Consider the following 23,469-nt stretch of genomic DNA (forward strand, 5'->3'; position numbering starts at 1 on the left):
ATACATTTAGATGCAAGCAACAAAATTGTATCCAATTCATCGCATCTAAATAATATGGATTATTCCAGTGACAAAACAATTTTTATTCTTCAGATATATCTTTTATTTCAACCAAACTGCTACTCATTGCAACTTATGACAAGCTAATTCACATGATTTTCGAAACATAAATGTATTTTATATAGAAAGTGGAATAGAAAATTGCAAGTTATTTACACAAAACAAGTAGCAATCATAGATAATATTAAAAATAATATAAATGAAGGGTAAAAATAGGATCAAATTATTAACTAAAATTTTTATTGCAAGGACATTTAATGTTATCTACTTATATATTAACATTTTTTTACTGTATTCACTTGGTCTGATCAGAAAGGGGACCGTTGCGTCTCTCCCAAATCATACGATGTTTTTGTTTCATGTATGCTTTCCTAGCATCGGCATAAGCACCAAGGTCACCATCTGTAACATGAACGCATGAAATAAACAACCTACATAATTTTTATCCATAAAGAACTTGTGTTGCTTGTTAATGGTAAAAAATAATGTAATGTACACGAGTTTAATAAACAAACTCACATTTGATAAACCAAGCTTCTTCCGCAGCTTTGTATCTCTCCCATAAGGGCTTGCATACAGTCAGATGCTCAGGTGTTTCATACATCATGCAATCCTCATAACGCATACGCAGAATGTTCAAGATCTCGGAATCAACAGCTCTGTAAAAATACAGTTATTGCTTAGTAAAACCTAATTTGAAAAATCATAAGATCATTTAAATAAGGTAAAAAATATTTGTAATAGAGTCAATTGTATAAATGATTACAAGTAAATTCATAGCACACCAAATAAAACTATTAAACAGAATTCTGATCAGAGGGACATTGAAAGATTATGTTGAGACTGAAACAATGAAGAACAGTAAGAATACACATGACATTAATTAATTTAATATCTATCTTTGCTTAATTGTAAAATAAAACATTCAAATTTTATATTGAATGATCGAAAAAAATTAATTGTTAAAATATATTTCATTTAGTAAACAAGGGAAAAACTAACCTATCACGTTTAAACTGCAAATTGGCTTCATAGTCGCAAAGCACATCGTCGGTATAACATTGATCGATGGTCGGTACACGGCGATACTGCTTGTGATACCACGGATACTTCTTCTGGTTTGGTTCCACGACCTTTTCTGTAGCACAACAATTATATTAGTACCGAACTTACATAACAGTTAGGAGCGTTGACTATGTGATTCCTACCTCGCATCCATGTCACAGGAGCATCTATTGTATTATATACAGCGTTTATAAAAGATCTAAATACATTGTCGTCTGGAGGATGATCCCCTTGAACCATTTTGCTAAATTGTTATCGATGTCCCTACCAAATGGGACATTCATTAATGATTATTTGACAACTTGACAGTTCATATAAAGCGACTTTGACATATATTGCTTATGACAGTTGAGTCAGTGCTTCAGATTATTTCAAGATACCACAGACTAATGTATTTAGTTTCAATATCACTGAAAAAAAAGACACAAAATATTATCTAGTACCTATTATAATAATTTAGTTTAAGTAAATTAAAAAATTAGAAGTACTCAACATTTTTTTACAGGAATTTGTCTATGAAGTGAATACGTAACCAGTAATTTTGCATAAACTTTATTCCTATGACCAGATATACTAATTATTCAAAAGTATATCTTAACTTTAGATAGAATTGCTAATTCTTAAAACATATTTAAGCATGAGAAATCAACGTAAACAAGAATAAAATGACAAACACCGAGCCAGCAAATTCATTCATATCCTTGTAAAAAGCACAATAATATTCAGTTTCATGTCAACAATTTCTAAAAAAAAGTTTTTTTTTTTATATTTTTAATAACCACCAGAGATACTAAACTACTACATTACTACGGGTATTATAAAAAAATATTTCATAAAAATAAATTAAAATCATGTTACAAAATATCTTGGGACAGTGATTCAAGTAAATATACTTAGAATAATGTCAATAAATATGAATATAATATACTGATATTAACTAAATTCTAACGTCTTTTTGAAGGAGGTAAGAACAAGTACTTTTATATAGTTATTTTAGATGATATTAACCACCTGTTACCACTAGTTCAGAAAGGAGATTATGCCAGAAAGAACGAGCATGAAGGTCAAAAGTTAACATTTACCACGGCCATCTTGATAAAATTATGTACTTTGAAAATCAATAAATACTAATTTCATGTCTTTGTTATCTATATAATTGACAATCTTTTATTGGAAAATATTTCTTTAAAGTTAAAGTGTATACTTTAACTGCAAAGATTATATTTCCCGCTCCTTAAAAACGAAGATGTTAACCACGTTTAACCACTCCAATGCTGGTTGGTGGACTATATTGTAAGTGGGAATAATTTGTGTTTCTCACGATTAAGTCCAGATAAATTATGAATGACGATTAGACCGCGTCGTGCAAAAATCTAACCTAACCCACAGAAAAAATAATGAAAGTTGTTAAATTATACACGATTTTTTTTTAATGTTTTTAAAATAATATGTAAAACTTTATTTAACTGTGACGATATAACTGGTGTTCTTTTTTGAATGTTAATAACTTTTATAAGTGTTTTTGTGGCTTTGAACGTTTCTGCACAACACGGTCCAATTAAAAACTTGAAAATTTAGTGGCGCTTGTCCGGATTTTCACCGTCGATTTTCGGTTAAGATTAGCCTGTAACATTTGGGTCATTTCACAAGATTTCTTTAACATAAGATTTAAATGATTTAATTAGAAAACTAGAAAAGTTAAAAACATATTTGTTATTTAAGATTTTAAATTTAACATGGCTACTTTTAATAATTACTGTTATTTTATACGGGATATTTGCCATGTCTTCTATTTTTTTTTGGTCGAGCTCGATATTTCAACATTATTTATAAATGTCTTTTTCACGAGACTAAAAATAAAAATAAAACATGGTAAATATTCCATATTAAATAACTATAATAATTAATGTTAATATAGAAACGAATACTTTGGCCCGGGAAAGATTTATTCACTGTGCGAAGTTTCAAACGGAAAACGTAGATATTTCAAAGTCTATACAAGCGATAAGAAAAGTATTATTTATGAAATTAGTAATGTTTTTACACGTATATATTGTCAACGTTTTACTAATATTTTATACTAAAATAAAACAGAACATACACATCACATAGTATATTTATTTTACACAACACATTTTAAACATTAACACATTTTTAACTTAATACAATGAACATTACAATTAGTACAATGAGCTTACCTTAAATTACTTTCGCCATCAAAACCCCAAACGAACTGAGAGTGAATCTATTCACCCAGTGCTTTTAAAAGCTATTACCCTTCTTACATTTACAATTTATTTGACTACCCGCCTTGCTCATATTTTCACATTTAAAAAAATAGTCAAATCATAATCATATTTACGTAAAATACATATTATTATTATTTAAATAGCTTACAACTCGTCCATCCTGACAAACTTGTCACGTCCTCGTGAACAAAATTATCAAATAATATCTCTTAAACATATTTAATTCCTTTTATTTATCTTAATTAAAATTATATTGTGAACATAATTTGAAAATATGATATAATTATACAAAATCAATTACAACAATTCAATCATCAAGTACAATTAAAATATATAACATTGTTATTCATTTTACTTAAACGTTTAAGTTTATAGTATACAAACTAAATCTTATCTCATAAATTAATATATTTATGTTAAATTAATCTTGATATCACACAATTTTACATTAGATCATTTTAACATTTTCATATCACATATCATATCATATCACATCGTATTACATCATATCATATCCATATCATATCCATGTCATATCCATGTCATATCCAAATCATATCCATACCATATCCACATCATATCCATATCATATCCATATCATATCCATATCATATCCATATCATATCCATATCATATTCATATCATATCCATATTATATCCCTATCAAATCTATTCATCATTTTTTCGTATCCTTTCAAATTATATACTTATATTTCCTATACCGCGAATTATAATATTCATTTGGTGTGTATTATTCAGGGTACAAATACAAATAATCTAAAGACTTTTCTCTTACTATTTTAATAACTAACACTATCACTACTACTTTCTTTATCATCATCGTTAGGACTTTTAAAACTTAGCCATGGATATATACGCTCTACTGGATATATTCCTTCATAAACTGCTCTACCCTTTCGTTTAGTAATTGGAGTATCCCCTATTAAATACCTATCATTCGGAAAAGTTTTTAATATTCTATAAGGACCAGAGCATTTTGATATTAATTTTTTTACTTTTTCCGGGACAAGTAATTGATTTTTCTATTCTAACTAGTTCACCTATGTTAAATTTTCGTGGCTTAGATCTTGATTTGTCAAATAATTGCTTTTGTTTTTCCTGATTGTTAGTTATTCGTTTGTCTACTTCCGACCTAATTTTTAACAAATTTCTATCATCTCTATTCTTATCATTATCCAACACCGACGTTAATTTACTATCTGACATCCCTGTTAATTTAACACCAAACAAAACTTCCGCTGGAGAATAACCAATACTTTTATTAACCGTGTTATTAAGACCCCACTGTAGGTCTAAAATTTTACTATCCCACAATGTTTCATCAAGTCCATGATTCATAGCAGTTAAAGCGTCAAGTACGGTACGATTATATCTTTCCACTTGCCCATTGGCACGTGGTGTAGATACTGCATTCATTATATGCTGAATGCCTAATTCTGTCAAAAATTGTTTTACCTTTTTTCCCGTGAAACTAGAATACCTATCAGTTATTAATCTTTGAGGAACACCAAACGTTCTAAAGAACTCTTTAAAGGCACTAATAGTGGTGTTTGCTTTTGTGTTTTTTACAGGTTTTAAAGATATATATTTACTATACGCGTCAATTATTAATAAAATGTATTTATTTTTATTTTTACTAACATTAAATGGACCTAAATGGTCTGCATGAACTGTGTGAAACGGCTTAGAAACTTTTGGTATTGGATGAAGATATCCCGATTTTTTTCCTGACGGTACTTTACTATGTGCACATTGCAAACATGATTGTACATATTTCTTTGTAAATTTTCTCATTTTCGGAAACCAATAATTATTTTTTATTTTTGAAAAAGTTTTCTCATACGAAAAATGACCAATATCGTCATGATTTGATTTTAAAATTTGCCAGCGAACACTTTTAGGAACTAACCATTTAAGACCATCGTCAGTGATTTTAAATACACTATTATTTTTAAGACAATAATTCTTTTTAATATTTATTATATCGTTACTTTTTGAGTCAAGTAGTATACTTTTAATTCGTTCAATTTCGCTATCACATGATTGAACAGTCTTTAACCAATTGTCATCAATTTTATTAATAGAAGGTAAATTTATATTTATTTCACTATTTATGTTTGATATAGGGTTTCTGCTTAGTGCATCGACGTGACACATTTTTGTGCCAGATTTATAAACGAAAGTGCAATCAAATTCCTGAATAAGTGACCACCAACGGGCAACCCTTGAAATTATATCTCTTTTTAGAAAAGTAGCACGTAAAGAATTGCAATCTGTAACGATAGTAAAATGGATTCCCAAGAGATATGTCCGAAATCTAACTAGAGCAGACACAACTGCTAATGTCTCTAATTCGTAGGACGAGAAATGTTGTTCTTCTGGCTATAAGTCTGACGACTAAAATATGCTACAGGCTTAAGTTCATTGGTTTTTTGCTTTTGGAGTAGGATCGCGCCTAATCCTCGCTTGCTAGCATCGGTGTGCAACTCTGTATCGAGAGACGGGTCGTACAAGGCAAGTATTGGTCGCGTTACTAAAATGTTTTTTAATTCGTCAAATGCTTGTTGTTGTTCTTTTTCCCAAATCCATATAGAATTCTTTTTAAGTAAACATGTAAGAGGTTTAGCTATGGACGCAAATTTTTTAACAAATTTTCTAAAAAAACTTGCTAATCCTAAAAATTGCCTAACACAATGAACTGACTTTGGTATAGGAAACTTTAGAACGGCCTCAATTTTATTTTTCCCTGGCCTAATACCTTCAGATGTTATTTGAAATCCTAAATAATCAATAGAAGTAGTAAAGAACAAACATTTTGATAATTTTAATGTTAAATTTGCATCTCTAAATTTTTGAAATATAGTTTTTAATTTATCTAAGCCTTCATCGATAGTTACAGATGGTATTAAAATATCGTCCATGTATACTATAGCAGTATTGAACCTATGTGTTCCTAAGGCTTTATGAACAGTCCTTTGAAAAATGGCTGGTGCATTAGCTAAACCAAAAGGCATTCTATTAAATTCCCATTGGCCGTCTGGGGTTGTAATATCCACTAGCTAAATCGAGAGTAGAATAGTATTGATATCCCGAAAGTCTATGCATCTGATCTTCCATTGGGATAAGGGGTAATGTTGCTTAATGGTTTTTCTATTTAACGCACGGTAATCGATACAGAGTCGCTTATCACCGGTTTTTTTTCGCACAATTATGATTGGACTGGCATACGGAGAATTTGATTCACGTATTATACCGTTTCTACTTAAGTCATCTATCATACTTTGTACTTCATAACGTTCACTATGAGACAATCTATACGGTCTGTAAATAACTGGCTGATCATCTTTCAGATCAATAGACATCTTTTCAATCGATGTACAGCCTAATTCGCTCAAAGTATTTGCAAAACAATCGCGATAACAATTTATTAATTCCAAAAGTTTCAATTTATAATTATAAGAGATTTCTCCAACATTTATTTGATCCAAATTAAACGGCATTAATGTTAAATTCGTTTCAATTCTATTTACTTCAATTAACCCGAAAGACTCTAATACCATTTCAGCTCTGGCTATAAGTTCACCTTTTATAAATTGGATCGGCGTGGATACTAAGGGTATAACTAACACATAACTATGACCATTTTCAATTTTAAAAATACCTTCTTGAATTATATATTCATTATTTGGACGTCCCCGGTAACTGCTTTTTACATAAATTGATCCGTGTATATTTGGGTCACTCATGACTTCAACTATTTCTATTTGTTTAATTGTAACGTTAGAGGCAACTTTTAATTTTATTTTTATTTGGTTTTTGTCGTAATCATCATAATTGCTCATAATAATTAGTTTATCGTTTGTCTTTAAAATATTAACATGTGATTGTTCGGTATAAGTTTGACCAATAAGTAAGGGATACTTTAATAATGAATCCGATACTATATAACAACGTACCTTAGCATTTACGCCCTGGATACTAATATTAGCTATGCCTGATCCTAACGAGTGGATAATCGTGCCACCGAATCCTACCATAGGCCTTTTATCATTGCTATCCCATTGTTTGAAAATTTCTTTTGCATCTGATTCACGTATTAATGTTAAATCACTCCCTAAGTCAATAAATCCTACTTTTTTAATATTATTTATATATATATCTTGTACATATTTATCTAATTCATTATTTCGAAAATCTTTATTTATTAAAAGAATTTTTCTTTTTTGCTCATTTTTTTTATTACTAAAGCATTCACTATCCAGGTGTCCTAACATTGAACATTTTATACATTTTTTTAAGGGTTTTTGACATTTAAAGGCTGGGTGGCCTTCTTCTTTACAATTATAACACTTAATTGAAGTTTTATAGCTATAAGTATTAGTTTTAATATCTTTACTACCTTTCTTCACACTTTTATCAAAATTTCTAGTTGATACATTTCGTAAATAAGCTAACAATTTATCTGGATTATCAAATTGTGCCGCTTCTGCACCTAAACGAATCGACCTATCTTCTATCCCGTGCAACACACATTCTACGGCTCTTTTCCCTTTAATATCACAACGATTAATTAGCGCTACTTTATCGTAAAAGTAAAGAGAAAAGCGAAAAAGAGTCTCCAAATTTAGCTTTCTTTTCTAACATATCTGATAACATTTGACCATAATTTTCATCTGACGGAAATGCATTTAAGAGTTTCGTTTGCCACTCTGCCCAAGTGAATAAAACTGTAGATAACCCTTCATACCATTTTTTTGCTACCCCACTTAGCTTAGGTAACGCATAATGTATAATCTGTCTATCACTCCATCCATACAAAATAGCACATTCATTAACTTTAGTTATCCAATTACTTATTGTCTGATTTTTTTGAGACGGATCGAACTCTGGGACAACATTTGAATTCACAAAATGTTCCTTACTGTGACTGCCATTTATACTCTGAATAATATCGGTAAATTTTGAAATAAACTCACTGTGTATATCAGCCGGATCCGTGTACCTTCCACGCGTGCGGGATCGATTTCGTGTTGCTGGTCTCGATGAACGATGTCGCTCCCTGCTGATATGCTGCGTTCTGCGACCGCTGCAACTGCGACTCCGACTTCGACTTCGATGTTCGATTTCTCTCGCTTGTCGACTACGACGCGGCGGCGTGCAGACAACTCTGCCACAGGCCTCCCGGCTTCGATGTCGCTTGGCAATGCTTAACACTGGAGATCTTGACTGACGAATTTGTTCCATTGAGTTATTCATTGTTCTTGCTGAAACAAATTTAAAATATTCGGACATAATTTGTTACACAATAACACAAAAAAAAAAATTAGTATCTATTTTGAGCGCGAAGAGTTATCCCGCTTCTGAATTTGTCAACGTTTTACTAATATTTTATACTAAAATAAAACAGAACATACACATCACATAGTATATTTATTTTACACAACACATTTTAAACATTAACACATTTTTAACTTAATACAATGAACATTACAATTAGTACAATGAGCTTACCTTAAATTACTTTCGCCATCAAAACCCCAAACGAACTGAGAGTGAATCTATTCACCCAGTGCTTTTAAAAGCTATTACCCTTCTTACATTTACAATTTATTTGACTACCCGCCTTGCTCATATTTTCACATTTAAAAAAATAGTCAAATCATAATCATATTTACGTAAAATACATATTATTATTATTTAAATAGCTTACAATATCAAAATTGCCTACCATTTTAAATTGAACAAATTAAATTAAACTTTAATGTTTAAAATAGTTGTAATTTTAATATGTTGAATGTATGTAAAGACTTGTTGGACCTGTAGTTACCTGTATACCTGTACCAGCATTACCAACACTCGTTATTATCTCTATAAATACCTTTTGGTAAGACTGTTAGTTTATCAGAATTAGAAGCAATAACATGATATATATACTTTCTAGAATTGTTTTTGCACGGTTACTCCAAAGATTGTGTTTCAACTTTAGAAGGACGGATATTAATAGGTACCAGTTATTTGTAATTTACGAGTTATTTCAAATATTTGCGCCGTTTATCTTCAGCTACTCTTGCAGCTGTAAGAAATTGTCTTATACGAGATTAATATAAGGTGGCAACGTATGTAGCCAATCACTATAAGACCATCTTCGCACCAAAGGACCAGTGTCAGTCTCAGATATACTCAATTAATCTTCATGTAAATAACTTTAGGTAATACCTATCTGTAGTATTTAATTAATAGTCTAGAACTATATCTTTCTTGCCAGAACTATGCTCTAGGTACAGAATTTGTTAGTGCAAGTAAGTATTTACAATGCATGAAGAATTTAATTCATTTATTAATTTACATTTAATAGTTGTTATTGTATGATTTTAAGTCTTCCTAAACTAGAGACACAACACCTTGAGTTGTTTGTGGTTACCAAAGTTTTATTCTCTGTTTTAGAGAAGGTTTTTTGTGTCTATGTATTTTAGCGATTTTTTTCGACATGGGAAAACTATTTCGTCTGATATGGAAATTCATATTTTATCAATTTAAGTTTAGTTTACTATAAAAACTGCTGTATTCGAATTTATAGTATAGATCAGCGAACCAATGAGCCACCACATGCTAAGTGGTCATGACGTTCGGTAGACATTAGCGCCGTAAGAATTTATAACCATTCTTTACATCGCCAATGCACGGACAATCCTCAGCACAAAGATTTTATGCCCCTTGTGCCAGTAGTCATACTGAAACAACAAAACTGAGTATTTCTCCTACTTACCTAGACTGGCTTTCACAAAGCCTTACATGTTAAAAAATAGTGATTTAATAGACAAACTAAATCGAAGACCCAATTTTATTTTTAAATATAGTTTTCATATATCGGAAAGTAATAATTTAACAGGTAATTAAGAGCTCACGCATGCACCACGAAGATTTCAGATTTCTGTTTCAATATTTTTATCGTTGAAATTGAAATATAAAATTTTATTTCTAGTGGAGCGTGTTTTCATCTCAATCTATTTATGTTGTATATTGGTCATTAATTAAATTACAACAAAGTACTTATACATTTCACCGTGAAGTTGTAAATACTGATACATTGTTATCTATTTTATGGTATGGTACGTAAAAATCAGATTTAATTTCAGTTAAATCACCGTTAAAAATCCTTTGTCTGTTTTCAGAAGTTAACTAAAACCCTATGGGTTTATGTTCACTAAGAAAATATTTCTTACATCGTAAGTATTTCCAAATTTTATGAACAGAGGTACAGACGTACTTACAAGATGAAATTATTAGGGTATGATTTTTGGCATTTGGCTGTTTGGGTGTCGTTCAATAAACAAGACCGTCATTATATGAAGGCTTCTAAACGACTTATAAAGAACAGTACGGCATTATTGTATCATGCCGTACTGTTCTTTAAGTGAACATAAGCGCATATATTAAACTAGCTGTTGACCTGGGCTTTGCTTGCGTGGAAATTGATTATATTACAGAATAATTTAAAATATGACGTCAATTTAAGACCTTTTTATATCCCAAAAAATAAATGTTCATATTTCCATTCAATCCCATTGTGCCTCTTCAGGGGTGGAAAAATTCCAATATGTAATTTCAATATTCCTTCTTTAGTTGGTGTCTATTCAATAAAACAACCTCACTCACCAAATTTCATGGCCCTAACATTAATAGTTTCCGCTCGGTATTGATGAAGCAGTCAGTCAGGACATGTTATTTTGTATTGGACAACATCAACATCACATACACTACTCTGATCCCAATGTAAATAGTTAAAGCATTTTTGCCAAGAATTTTTTAACTTTTAGTAGTAGTGTAGTAATAACTGAGTTTATTGCCGGTTCTTCTTGGTAGAATCTACTTTCCGAACCGGTAGTAGTTTCACTTAATTGTAACATGACGATTCAAAAGTGCTTGTAAAAGCCTATTTGAATAAAGTTTATTTTGATTAATTGATTGATTGATATGGAAAATCAAAAGTACTGACGGTTCCACAAACACCCAGACCCAAAACAATATAGACAACTAATGAACTTTTTCTACATCGACTCAGCTGGGAATAGAACCCGGGACCTCGGTACACACTACTCGACCACGGAGATCGTCACATACTCGTATAGTAGATAATATGTAATTGTTCATTTAAAATGATAAATAAAGCTTTATATAAAGACAATTTTTCAATTTTATTTTATTTAAAGTTCATTCATGTCACATTTCCTTTAAATTTAGCGTCTTTGCCGTATTAAGTGTTATAAATTTTTCACTTTTCACATCTCGCATTTTCCGCCTCGTCTCTAGTCACGTTCCGGGACGGTCGTGAACCCGAGACAGCATAAAATTAATAGCCGTGCGTTTATCTTACAAATTCCCTTCTTATGGAATGTTTTAACTATTTTACATAGAAAAGACCTTTGGATCAGTCCCAAAGAAATATATGAAGTGACACTCGAATGTAATGATTTAAGTCTTGGTTCTTATATAATGTGTATATATAATTTAATTAATTATATCAATATGTTAACTGAGTTTTCTTGTCGACTTCGTTATTGATTACACTTACTTATATTTATATTTTCGGCGATTTTGACGTATTTATTACAAAGATTAATATTTGAGCAATCTAGTTATGAAAGGTCGATAAATACACGAAATATATTCTAAAAAAATTAGTTGACTCTTAAAAATGACTTCATGTAATATAAATTTTGTAGTGTTTAAAAACAGTAATTTTTACTAATAATACAAATAAGATGAAAAGATATTACGTGTAAACAAAAATTTCCATTTTCTTGATATGGCGGATTGTTTTAGTAATATGATGGACGGTGGTCGTATTAAAAACTTATCACAGCGTATCAACTTATAATATAAAATATCATAATAATATCATCTGTATTAAAACTTCCGTTGTTTTTGTATCGTCCTGTATTTTATACTAATGATTTGTATAAGAGTTTTGTTTTTAATAATTAATTTCTACTTATGTTTAAAAATCAATTAAATGTGGACAACAACTAAGACCAGTGCGTACGATAAAAGTATACTGCTAGGCTCCTCACATCTTGACCAGAATGTTTGGAGATAATTCCACTATGTTGCTATAAGACTGGTTGATGGTATCAAAAGTTCGATAGTTGATCATTGTTTTGGTAGGAATATAATGTTCATTATGCTCAAAATTTTATCAGTATTACAGAAATCGTTAGCAATCGTCGCAGCAGTCTCTCAGTCATCATATTGCTAGTAGGTATGTTATTGTGTTCTTAAAAAAAATAATAGTTGATTTAAAATAATGTGTTATGTGGAAGGTGGCTCGTGGGGTCATCATGGTATGGGCATGTTATGCAGAGGAATGAAGAACATATTGTGAGGAAGGTCTTGAGCATGATTGTGGATGGATTTAGAGGTAGAAGACGACCAATGAAACTATGGATGGAGTGAGTGAAATGTGATGATATGGCTGGGAAGAGTGTTACTTGTGCGATGACGTCAGATAGAGAAATATGGAAGAAGTAGTCATGATGCGCTGACCCCAAGTAAATTGGGATGAGGGAAGGATAATGATGGTGAAAATAAATCTGTGAATATAATACAAATTAAGGAAACATTAACACGGAACGATTCTATTAATTTCTTAAATACCCATAAGGTGGGAACACCTGTAGCCATTTAGTGAGCTTCAAAGTATACCAGATTTTTCCGAGACTTCACTCGCATTCATTCTACTTTTTCCGTTAATACGATAATTTATACGTACACACTAGTAGTATACTCAACAAAATTTTAACGTGTATTTCGGGTTACCCTCGTTACATATTAACTTATAACTTCCATATAATCTTTCGTTCCAAAAACAGCCGACCAATACATTTCAATAATTTCAGTATAGAAAAACGGCAATGTTACATTTTGTTCCTAATTATACATCATGCATGCATGCATTTTCTCAAACACAATACTGATTCCTATTTTTTAAACTTTGAAAGAAGATGAACATCCATATTTCCTTTCGTTGTTTCACCCGCTTAGGTTAGGTATTCAAATAGCTATAACGTCTGTCTCTTACACATAAACTTAATACATAATTCTAGACATTATGGAAATCGTTCCATAATTGTAATTTATAATAACGACAAACTTTTCACAAACTTTCACCCCAAGTTTGGCCTCGCATGAAAAGTGTTTAATGTTCAAAATAAACATTAAAATGTATATTTAATTTATTAACATGAATATTGACGAATTTACAAACAAACATTCACCAAATAAAAATATAAAAAAATAATCTTGGAAAATCTTTCTTACATAATATTATATCTACGTTCCATAAGGAAAACCTATGCATAATTTAACCCTGCTCACCAGAGACTTAATTTAAAATTATATTATCTGCTCATACCCTCTCCGCAACATACATTACATAGAATTATTCCCTAAATATTATTTATAATATTCAATATACAAATATATATTTAATTATATTTGGTAAACCATACTACGTAAAGTTTTGAGTAAGGAGCAGAATCCCAATATTATTATAATACCTACGCTAGTTTGAGACAGGGCTGACACACAAATGTATTTACCGGCTAATTTGAAAAAAAAAGTAGGATTACGATACAGGCTTATCGAGTAAATATTTTTGTTAAAGTATAACCTTCCAATAAGAAAACTATTTGCTAATTTTTAAACCAAAATAGTATATTACCGCTTGCTCATTAGATATTCGCGAAGCGCTGCAGCGCTGCTTTATAATTAGCATAGACTAGACTATTTTGGTCCGATTTTAGAAGCATGATACCGAAATTCGCTGACCTACATACTATGATCATGGCTTACTAAGGAATTATTACAATTCTGTTTCCAAATATCCTCCTTACATTTTTTAAAATTATTTCTACATTTTACCTATCTGATTTCAATTCAAGTGGTAATATTTTAATCTCGTGTTGAGGTTTTAATTTGAGAAGCTTTCCCAGCTTTTTAAGCCACCGTCAATGAAAGTCATTGAACGGGGGCGGGCGCCGCGCAGGCGCTTTAAGTCTTTTATTTTCGGGTTGCTAGGCCAAATAAAAAAGGTTTCAGTGGAAAAAATTTACATTTACATAACACTTACTGCCGGTTAAGTTTTTGTATAGTTCCTGGTTAGCTTCCTGTAATAAAAGTTATGCTAATATAATATAATAGCTTATTAATTACTTCATAACGTCTTCGCATAGTTTTAGTTTTTTAACTGATTGGCAATAAATTTATAGTTAAATGTACGTCTCTGTTTTCAATTTAGTCAAATTACAGCCATACAAATGTACAGGTCAATTTGAAATTATTTTATATTATTTAGACGGTATATCTAACTTATATTTCGAAAGAAACGTTTAAGTATGAAAGTGTATATTTTAATCATATAGAATTATGTTTGATTGAGCTAAGTGGAATAAGTACTTATGTAAAAATTCCTCAAATATTTTTTGTTTACAAGGCTGAAAAGTAAAGGAGTTTTTAAACCTGGGTATAGCAGCTTGCAACCCGGTTTGACAGAGTCAAAACCGGCAAGCTGTCATTTCATTGTGCGTTAGTGTGTGGGAGCGTTGTGTTGTGTCGCAAACAGTAGGGTCCGCCGCGGCCCTAGTGACCGAGAGAGCGTTGCGCGTGTACTGTTCAGTAGCGTGTCGCCCGCGGTATTCGGCCATTGTCGGTTCACGCTCATGAATGCGAGTGCAGTGTCGGCAAAATGCGGTGGCGGGCGCGCGCGGCGCCTTCCCGCGCCAAAGAACGCGCGAACATCAGCTTCTTCATCTTCATTATGTTCTTCGCTGTGTTTGGTGTAATTGTGTTGACTGAGTTGTTGTTACTCGAACGACCTACGCCAGGCTCAACGAGATCGCGGTATAATGAGGATCTTCAGGTCAGACATCAAAATAACTGTTGACATATTTCTTTGTTATTTTGTCAGTACGGAAATCTTATATAATTAATAAAATATTGCTCATCAATAATTAATACTGATAAATATATTATTATAGTCTTGTTGAAGGGAAGAACAATTTGTAATAATAGAAGGTAATTTGACAACAAACGATAAAAACATTGTTATAAAAGCTTTCGCGTTCCAAATTGATAAATAATATACGTTTAATTAAATAAGGTTTGTATTTATAATGGAAGATTATAATACATATTATATCATTGAAATAATTATTACTAATTTCCATAAACATTAAATTATTATTCAAAGAAAATTGCGCGTAGGATATTGACTATTTGCATTTTTAACTTAATATTTAAATAAAACCTTATTTCACTTTATAAAATAACCGTAAATTTAAATTTTTATCTGTTATTGTGTTATATGTAACTAATGCCGTGATAAATAGTCGTACAAACAAAAATTTCTGTATGAGAAATACAGTTACCGGTCAAATGGCTAAAAGTCTTCACGGGTCATTGACCTATTTTGTATCGTTTCATGATACTATATTTCGCGTATCATTATGAAAAACTCATAGTATATCGTTTAAATATTACATGCGCCTAAATATTCTTGTTTTTAATAGCATAGGTTAGGAGTATTGGTAAATAGGTTACCTTTTTTTTTTTTTTTTTTTTTTTATGGTATAGGTTGGCGGACGAGCATATGGGCCACCTGATGGTAAGTGGTCACCATCACCCATAGACAATGACGCTGTGAGAAATATTAACTATTCCTTACATCGTCACTGCGCCACTAACCTTGGGAACTAAGATGTTATGTCCCTTGTGCCTGTAGTTACACTGGCTCACTCACCCTTCAAACCGGAACACAACAATACTGACTACTGTTATTTAGCGGTAGAATAACTGATGAGTGGGTGGTACCTACCCAGACGGGCTCGCACAAAGCCCTACCACCTGATGATATGTGGACATTACTGTGGGCATCGCCAATATTTTTGATGTTATGTCCCTAGTGCCTGCAGTTATAGAGGCTCGACACTAAGTAGTGCTTCTCGGTGATAGAATATGACGAGGGGGTAGTTACCAATCTTGGTGGGCTTGCACGAAGCCCTACCACCAATACTTCTCTGTGTAGCGGTTGTTTGATAGATCTTATTTTTTATCAATTTCTTCTATTATTATTGATTTAACATTCGTATAATCAATTCAGCGCCATCCCCCTGAATTATATTTATGGATACAGTATAAAATATTTAAAAAATTCGTACGAATTAAAAAAAATAATAGGATTAGGAAACATTAAAAAATCCGAGAAATTATCTCAGTAGAATTTTCATGCTACGTAAAGAATTTCTCAATAGTGTTGTATTTTTCAATAGTGTTGTATTTCGAATATAAAACACAATTGCAAAAAACTATCGATCTTTTAAATTGTCGGAAACGCTCAATAAAATTTGTTAATGTAAAAGTGGATAATTGATTGCAGGTCTTCATTAGAATGTTTATATTTTTAGTTGAAAAATATAATAATGATTTGTAGTGAGTTTAAAACTCGCTTCCTATGTGTATATAATACTAGTTTTCACCGCAGTTTCGCCCGCGTATTTTCGCCTCGTGGGTTCTTCGGATTTGGTAAAATAAGGGTAGTTCATGTTCTTCCTTGGCGTTTCAAAATTAGAAATAGCTAGTGCATTAAAGAGAAAAATAAATATGTATATATATATAGATATGAAACTACTAGACCGATTTCAATGAAACCTACGCTCTTCCCTAAGTTGAACTTCACTTTGAGCATAGATTAAAAATAATCATCTCAATATGATTTCGTTTTTGAGAAATTTGAAGACAGACATACAAACGTACATACAAAATTTAGTGCACGTGCTTGGAAGCCTAAATAGATCATCATATTTAAATATAATTAAATTCTAACAATGTTACATACAAACATGTCGAACTGATAACCTCCTTTTTTTAAAAGTCGGTTAATAAAAAGCCTTGAAATAAAATACAGACATGTTATGCTGTATAAATGTTACTTCAAAGGTATTAAATAATATTATACATTTAGAATAAATAATTTTATTCGATGTGTAATAGTTAAATACATAATCGATCGAGAGTCTTTCTTTAATAAAAAACTAATCCAGTAAAGATAAATTACGACCCTCTGGTGTCAGTTACGATATCATGATAAGAAAATTTGTTTCGGCGGAATAAATCGTATCAAATAATTGCTCATTTAAACACGTTTAACTATACCTAAACGTATTCATAATAATCATATAAATAACATAAGTAGGTATATAAAATACTAGTAATCGCACATAGCTTGACTTGCTATAAAAATGCCATAAAGATAAGTAGGCTATGTTTTTTCTTGGAATTTAAGCTTATTACCAAACAAATTGCTTCAAATTCAGTTTAGTACCTTGGTCCTGAGAGAGAAGCAGACAAAAAGACTGAGTTACTTTCGCATTTATAATATTAATAATAGAGAAATAGGGTATAATATGTAAACATTTATTAACATACATATTTACCCTAGTATACCCATAGTATAACCATATTTAACCGGTAAACGGACTAATACAAATTAAATTCAAAATATAAGTTTTTACACTTTCTTATTGATAGCCAAAAATCAACCACTGGTTCGGAATTTAACGTTTCAGGCCTGAGAAGAACCGGCGAAAGGGAATTAGCGGGATATTTTTTAAATTTCACGTTAAAAAATAACAAACATATTTTTTTATTTATAAACAGATTGGAAGCAATCATCTCATTGGTAATGAGATGCGCAATCAACTAAAAGCAGTCGCAACGTTCCTCTAGGACACCATAGAGCTTCAATTTCATGTAAAAATTCAAAGGCTCGTGTAGCTTCAATTTCGAACAGCTCTAATAAAACGACGGGCACACTTTTTTCTTCGTTTTAGGTCTCCACTTAGAGCGGCAAATGTTTGTAAAAATAAAGGGCCGTAAATGTTCTAGTGGTGTGCAAAGGGTGGCCTGTAAAGAGAAGGAACGTCGATTATTTCCAAACGTTGCACTATAGTTGGTCCACTGCGGTTTGGATGTTCGCAAGCCTTTGATCATTCGACTGATGCAGTGTTATTCTTAATCGCCGTGCACGACGCCTTCCCCTAAAATACAACTTGATAGTCTCCACAACGTTTTGTATACTCTATACATATATTATGTATCAGTGATATTAGCAATTCTGAATTAAACATATACGGTACGCATACGAGCCAAAGAGCTATAATTTTTATACGTATATAAGGGCTTATATACATATTTCAATACACACATATGTGACATTTTTAATAATTTCTTCCTGTTCCATTTGCGTCTTTGAGACAACCGTGAATTGAGCGTAATTGTTATCGCGAGTTTTGAGCAAAGTAAGATCGAAAAAAATATCAATTCTTCATTCCTTTAGACATCTAACCTCTTTGTTAGTCTATTTCTGGATGTCACATTGTGATTTTTACGGCTGTATTCATAAGATCTCTGATCGTATTGCTTGTGGGTTTTTATTATTAATATAAATATTTATAATCATTATGATATACCCAATGATGTTGTAGTAAATAGATATGTTATTAACGCGCAAAAAGTGAAGACTAGAAAACGTCCTAATTGGGACGTTTGTCTTTAGTTGTTTTACGTAGTAATACGTTTTGCGTAATTAAAAAATCTAGTTATCCCTTTTACTTATTGTTTTTATCAAGCTATCGTTTTTACTTTTAACGAAATGTAAAAATAAACTAAAATAAACGGTCCCCGGCGCGGCACACTTTTTTCTGTTGTTTAGTATGGATATAACATATCTGTTTATTAGAATACCATTGGATATACCTATATCTATGACAAGTATACAAACCAGCGTGCAAGTTTTAATATATATGTAATAACTAAGACATTCCTTAATGATAATAATATTATTTTTTATGATATAGGTGATCAAATGGGCACCTGATGGTAAGTGGTCACCCTGGCCAATTGAAATTGGCTCTGTAATAGTAACCATTCTTAAAATAATCTATAATGTAATGTTCCTTGTGCCTGAAGTACACTGACCCCTTAAATTGCAACATACCAATACTAAGTATTGCTTTTTGGCGATATACTAAGTGAGGTAATCAGATCCTAAGATAGTATTTTAAAAATTAAAAAAACGATTTTTTTTTCAATTTAAATTTTTAATAATTTTTAGTATAAAATTAATTAACACTATTTGATATTCGTAAGGTTTATTATAACTGTAACGGCGTTAATTAACATTTTTATAACCCTTCATAATTGCATTCGTTTTCTTTATTTTCATTATAATTTGCACTAATGTATTATTAAAACTGTTTCTTGTATTTGTTATCTGACATTAGATTTTTTAATTAATTTAAGAATAATAATAATTAAGAATAGAAAATGCAACGACACTTAGTACCATTGCAATGTCTAGCGAATGTCTAGATTATGCTATCTATCTATAAAAAAAATTAAAATATGTAACCGTACGTTTATTAAGTATTTTACGTACTAATAATAGTTCTTAAGGTATAAATGTTACTAACAATTTCTTTGGATGTAAGTCTGAAATAAATTTACTATTATTATTAATAATAAAATAAAATAAGTAGGACTTATTATTTCCATCAGATAAGCCTGCAGCTTGATTGCATCCTCTTCGATAAAATGTCCCAATGCTGGAAAAAGTCCCACGATTCTCATAATATTATTGCAGTCCATGTTCTTGTTCATACTTCCTCAACTCGACTCGTTTCATAAAGTTTTCATCAAAATATTATATTATCTATTCCAATAACCAATTGAATCATACTTACGAGTAAAGAGTTCCTATAGCTCCAATAAGTTTATACGTCACATACATTCGATTTTCAAACTTGCGAAAAGTTTTTTATTCGTCGTGATTTACGTCTTGTATTCCGTAATAAATTGTGCCGATGAGTAAACAAGTGTACGAGAAATTCATGATGTTTGCACGGATCTGAACCGTCGCCTATAAACTCGTTATATCCACTGGACAAGCTCGCACCGATCTATTGGAATTTATATTTCATTAAGTAAGTTCACGCGCGAATAAAGTTTCCCCAGTAACCGCTGGGAGCGTTTGTGGTTAATGAAGTTAAAAATATATTTTGAACTCGTGGACCATTTACGACGCGGCAATTGATGGCGGAATTGACGAGTACGTGGGCAGTTTTGTTTGTTAAGATTTCTATGCATTCGAATTTCAAAATAATTATCTAATTATATTCCTCTGAAAACACAGCGATGAAATATAGAAACCGTCCTTATTCTATATATTTATTTAGTTGGTGGTGGTGGTTACTTGGCGGTAGGCCTTTGTGCAAGCCCGTCTTGGTAGGTACAACCCACTCATCAGTCATTCTAGCGCCAAACAACAGTACTCAGTATTGTTGTGTTTCGATTTGAAGGGTGAGTGAGCCAGTGTAACTACAAGCACAAGGGACGTAATAATATCTTAGTTCCCAAGGTTAGTGGCGCATTACAACGATTAAGGAATAGGTAATATTTCTTACAGCGTCATTGTGTATGGGTAATGATGACCACTTACCACCGGGTGGCCCATATGCTCGTTTACATTTTTAAGTAATTATTTTCCTGTTTTGACCAAGACTTTTATGCTCTGTGTGTCATGTATTAATAAACCATAAACAAACAACTATTGGTCCAGCAACTAGCCTATAAAGAAGGAGGTTCTGAGGTCCGAACCGATCAAAAAATCTATTATAATATGATGTCAAGAAGTATTCCTAGTTCTCACGAAGTGCTTCATGAGAAGCATGAAAGAGAATAGACTTTGCAAATGTCTAGTCTTATGCATGTTCACTATACTATCTCCAGCGCAGTAGGCTGGACATTGATATTTACAGCTGTGACAGACATCCGCTAAGGCAGAGTATGAGAAAATGAAAACAATTGTTTAATCTTAACATAGTATAAACTAAAGTCGCTTTTTCTGTCCCTATATCTTTAAAACTTCGCAACGGATTTTGATGCGGTTTTTTAATAGATAGTGTGATTCCAGGGAAAAGCTTTTGTATGTAATGAACTATATAGTAAAGAAACACTGATAATTATAGAAGTTTGCAATGTGATATCGTAAATAAACAAATTCTGTAGTATATTTAGTGTGAGTATTGCACCCGTGCGAAGCCGGGCCGGGTCGCTAGTTACAAATAAATAAACCCCGTATTATATTTCCCTAACAAAAAATGTCCAAAACAAACCTTTAAGATATCGACAAAAGATCTCTAAATGCCAAAAATGTATAACTGTACATATTATGCTTGCATTGAATTAGCAACGTTGAATTTCAAGAAGATGCAACAAGCTTGAGCCTGATCTTCTCTAAGTTCTTTAGCTCGCGTTAGAGCTTGCTTGTGAGGAATTGGTTTAGTTTTTAAATGCCTGTAGTTTTTTTTTTTGATACGCGTAGTGCATAAAAGCATGATTTATTTTAAGGTTATACTGTACTCGTTGCTCACTGCTATTAGAATAGTGAATTACTATGGTACAAAACTTTCTGGTATTTTTATTTGTATAAAAACATAAATGATCGATATAATTGTGAGTCAGCTTAGAATGTTCGAAATTTAAATATATAAATTCTGATTTCATAAGACATCGTCAAAGAAATTGTGATATTTGTTCGCAATATTCGTTTAATCCAATGATGTTGTAGTAAACAGATATGTTATTAATGCGCAAAAAGGGAAGACTAGAAAACGTCCTAATTGGGACGTTTGCCTTTAGGTCGTTTTACGTAGTAATACGTTATAATATATCATAATTACGTATTGATACGTTTTGCGTATCAATACGTAACATAACATCTAGTTATCCCTTTTACTTATTGTTTTTATCAAGCTATCCTTTTTACTTTTAACGAAATGTAAAAATAAACTAAAATAAACGGTCCCCGGCGTGGCACATTTTTTTCTGTTGTGTAGTATGGATATAATATATCTGTTTATTAGAATATCATTGGTTTAATCGATATATTTAATATTAAATCCATAAAATTCAATGACAAGACAGTTCAACGGGCGGCCATGTTTGACGTCTATGGGAGCATTCAAAAGCGTGATCCAAATAATAATATTGTGCAGGAGTAGACGTAGACACGATGGAAAATTATCCAGAATAAATTATAGATCAACGGTCACGACAAAGTAATATATATATCAAAAAAAATCATAATAAACTTTATTCAAGTGGGTAATATATAATAATAATAATTTTATACAAGCACTTTTGAATCGTCAATTAACAATTAAGTGAAGCTACCACCGGTTCGGAAAGCAGATTCTACCGAGAAGAACTGGCAAGAAACACAGTAGGTACTCTTTTTTAACATTTAAAACATTTAAAATATAAAAATAGTTAATACAATTAATATATCCTGTCTGAAAGTCAAAAGGTATTAATTTAATTTAATTATATATAGTGAAGGATAAAGCGTATTTTAGTTTCATTTATTATATATAGTTAAGCCTGTCTTTCATCTAGTGTACAAATAAAGCAAGCTTGGTATTTTAACTATCCGATATTTGAATATTTTCGTGAAAATATTTTAGTCGGATTTTGTAAACATTGTTTTATACGAGATACCTCATGACGTACGCCGTAACGCCTTCTGATAGTAAAAGTATTCAGACGTCAGCATAAAACTAACATCGGGAATGATAACATTTCAGTTTATATCGACATTACGAATCAATTTGATGTATTAATTGATTGATTATTTTCATCGGGGAAGCAATATTAGACAAACGTAGCCGTAAAATGTTTTTATTCTATTTGTTAGCACATTCATAGGACAAGTGTATCATTTCATAGACAGCATTCTATTTTCGAGATGGCCCAGTGGTTAGAACGCGTGCATCTTAACCGATGATTGCGGGTTCAAACCCAGGCAAGCACCGCTGATTCATGTGCTTAATTTGTCTTTATAATTCATCTCGTGCTCAGCGGTGAAGGAAAAAATCGTGAGGAAACCTGCATGTCACAAATTTCATAGAAATTCTGCCACATGTGTATTCCACCAACCCAATTTGCAAAGCATTGGAACAAC

The 23,469-nt window shown here is 31.5% G+C and overlaps 2 protein-coding genes across 2 annotated transcripts in view; one reads left to right on the top strand and one right to left on the bottom strand.

Annotated features, from left to right (window-relative positions):
• Window positions 1–79: 79 nt before the first annotated feature.
• On the bottom strand, window positions 80–1,498 carry LOC124529578 (NADH dehydrogenase [ubiquinone] 1 beta subcomplex subunit 10). Its single transcript, XM_047103351.1, has 4 exons — window positions 1,269–1,498; window positions 1,063–1,198; window positions 580–719; window positions 80–462 (listed from the first exon to the last, which is right to left on the bottom strand). The coding sequence occupies exons 1-4, from the start codon at window positions 1,363–1,365 to the stop codon at window positions 356–358; spliced, it is 480 nt and encodes a 159-aa protein (XP_046959307.1). The 5' UTR covers window positions 1,366–1,498; the 3' UTR covers window positions 80–355.
• Window positions 1,499–14,994: 13,496 nt separating this feature from the next.
• LOC124530109 overlaps window positions 14,995–23,469 on the top strand; it is a 102,450-nt gene continuing 93,975 nt past the window's right edge. Inside the window, exon 1 of the mRNA XM_047104110.1 lies at window positions 14,995–15,312. Coding sequence (XP_046960066.1) covers window positions 15,139–15,312 — 174 coding nt within the window. The 5' untranslated portion in view covers window positions 14,995–15,138. The remainder of the gene's footprint in view (window positions 15,313–23,469) is intronic.

The sequence above is a fragment of the Vanessa cardui genome, chromosome 5 (assembly GCF_905220365.1).
Source record: "Vanessa cardui chromosome 5, ilVanCard2.1, whole genome shotgun sequence".
Lineage (NCBI taxonomy): Eukaryota > Metazoa > Arthropoda > Insecta > Lepidoptera > Nymphalidae > Vanessa > Vanessa cardui.

Excerpts from the sequence above, each read along its gene's own strand:
- LOC124529578 (XM_047103351.1), bottom strand. The coding sequence starts at position 1,365 with ATGGTTCAAGGGGATCATCCTCCAGACGACAATGTATTTAGATCTTTT. Across the intron at positions 1,199-1,268 it reads TCCTGTGACATGGATGCGAG|AAAAGGTCGTGGAACCAAAC; the intron begins GTAGGAATCACA and ends GTTGTGCTACAG. Across the intron at positions 463-579 it reads AGAAGCTTGGTTTATCAAAT|ATGGTGACCTTGGTGCTTAT; the intron begins GTGAGTTTGTTT and ends TTCATGTTACAG.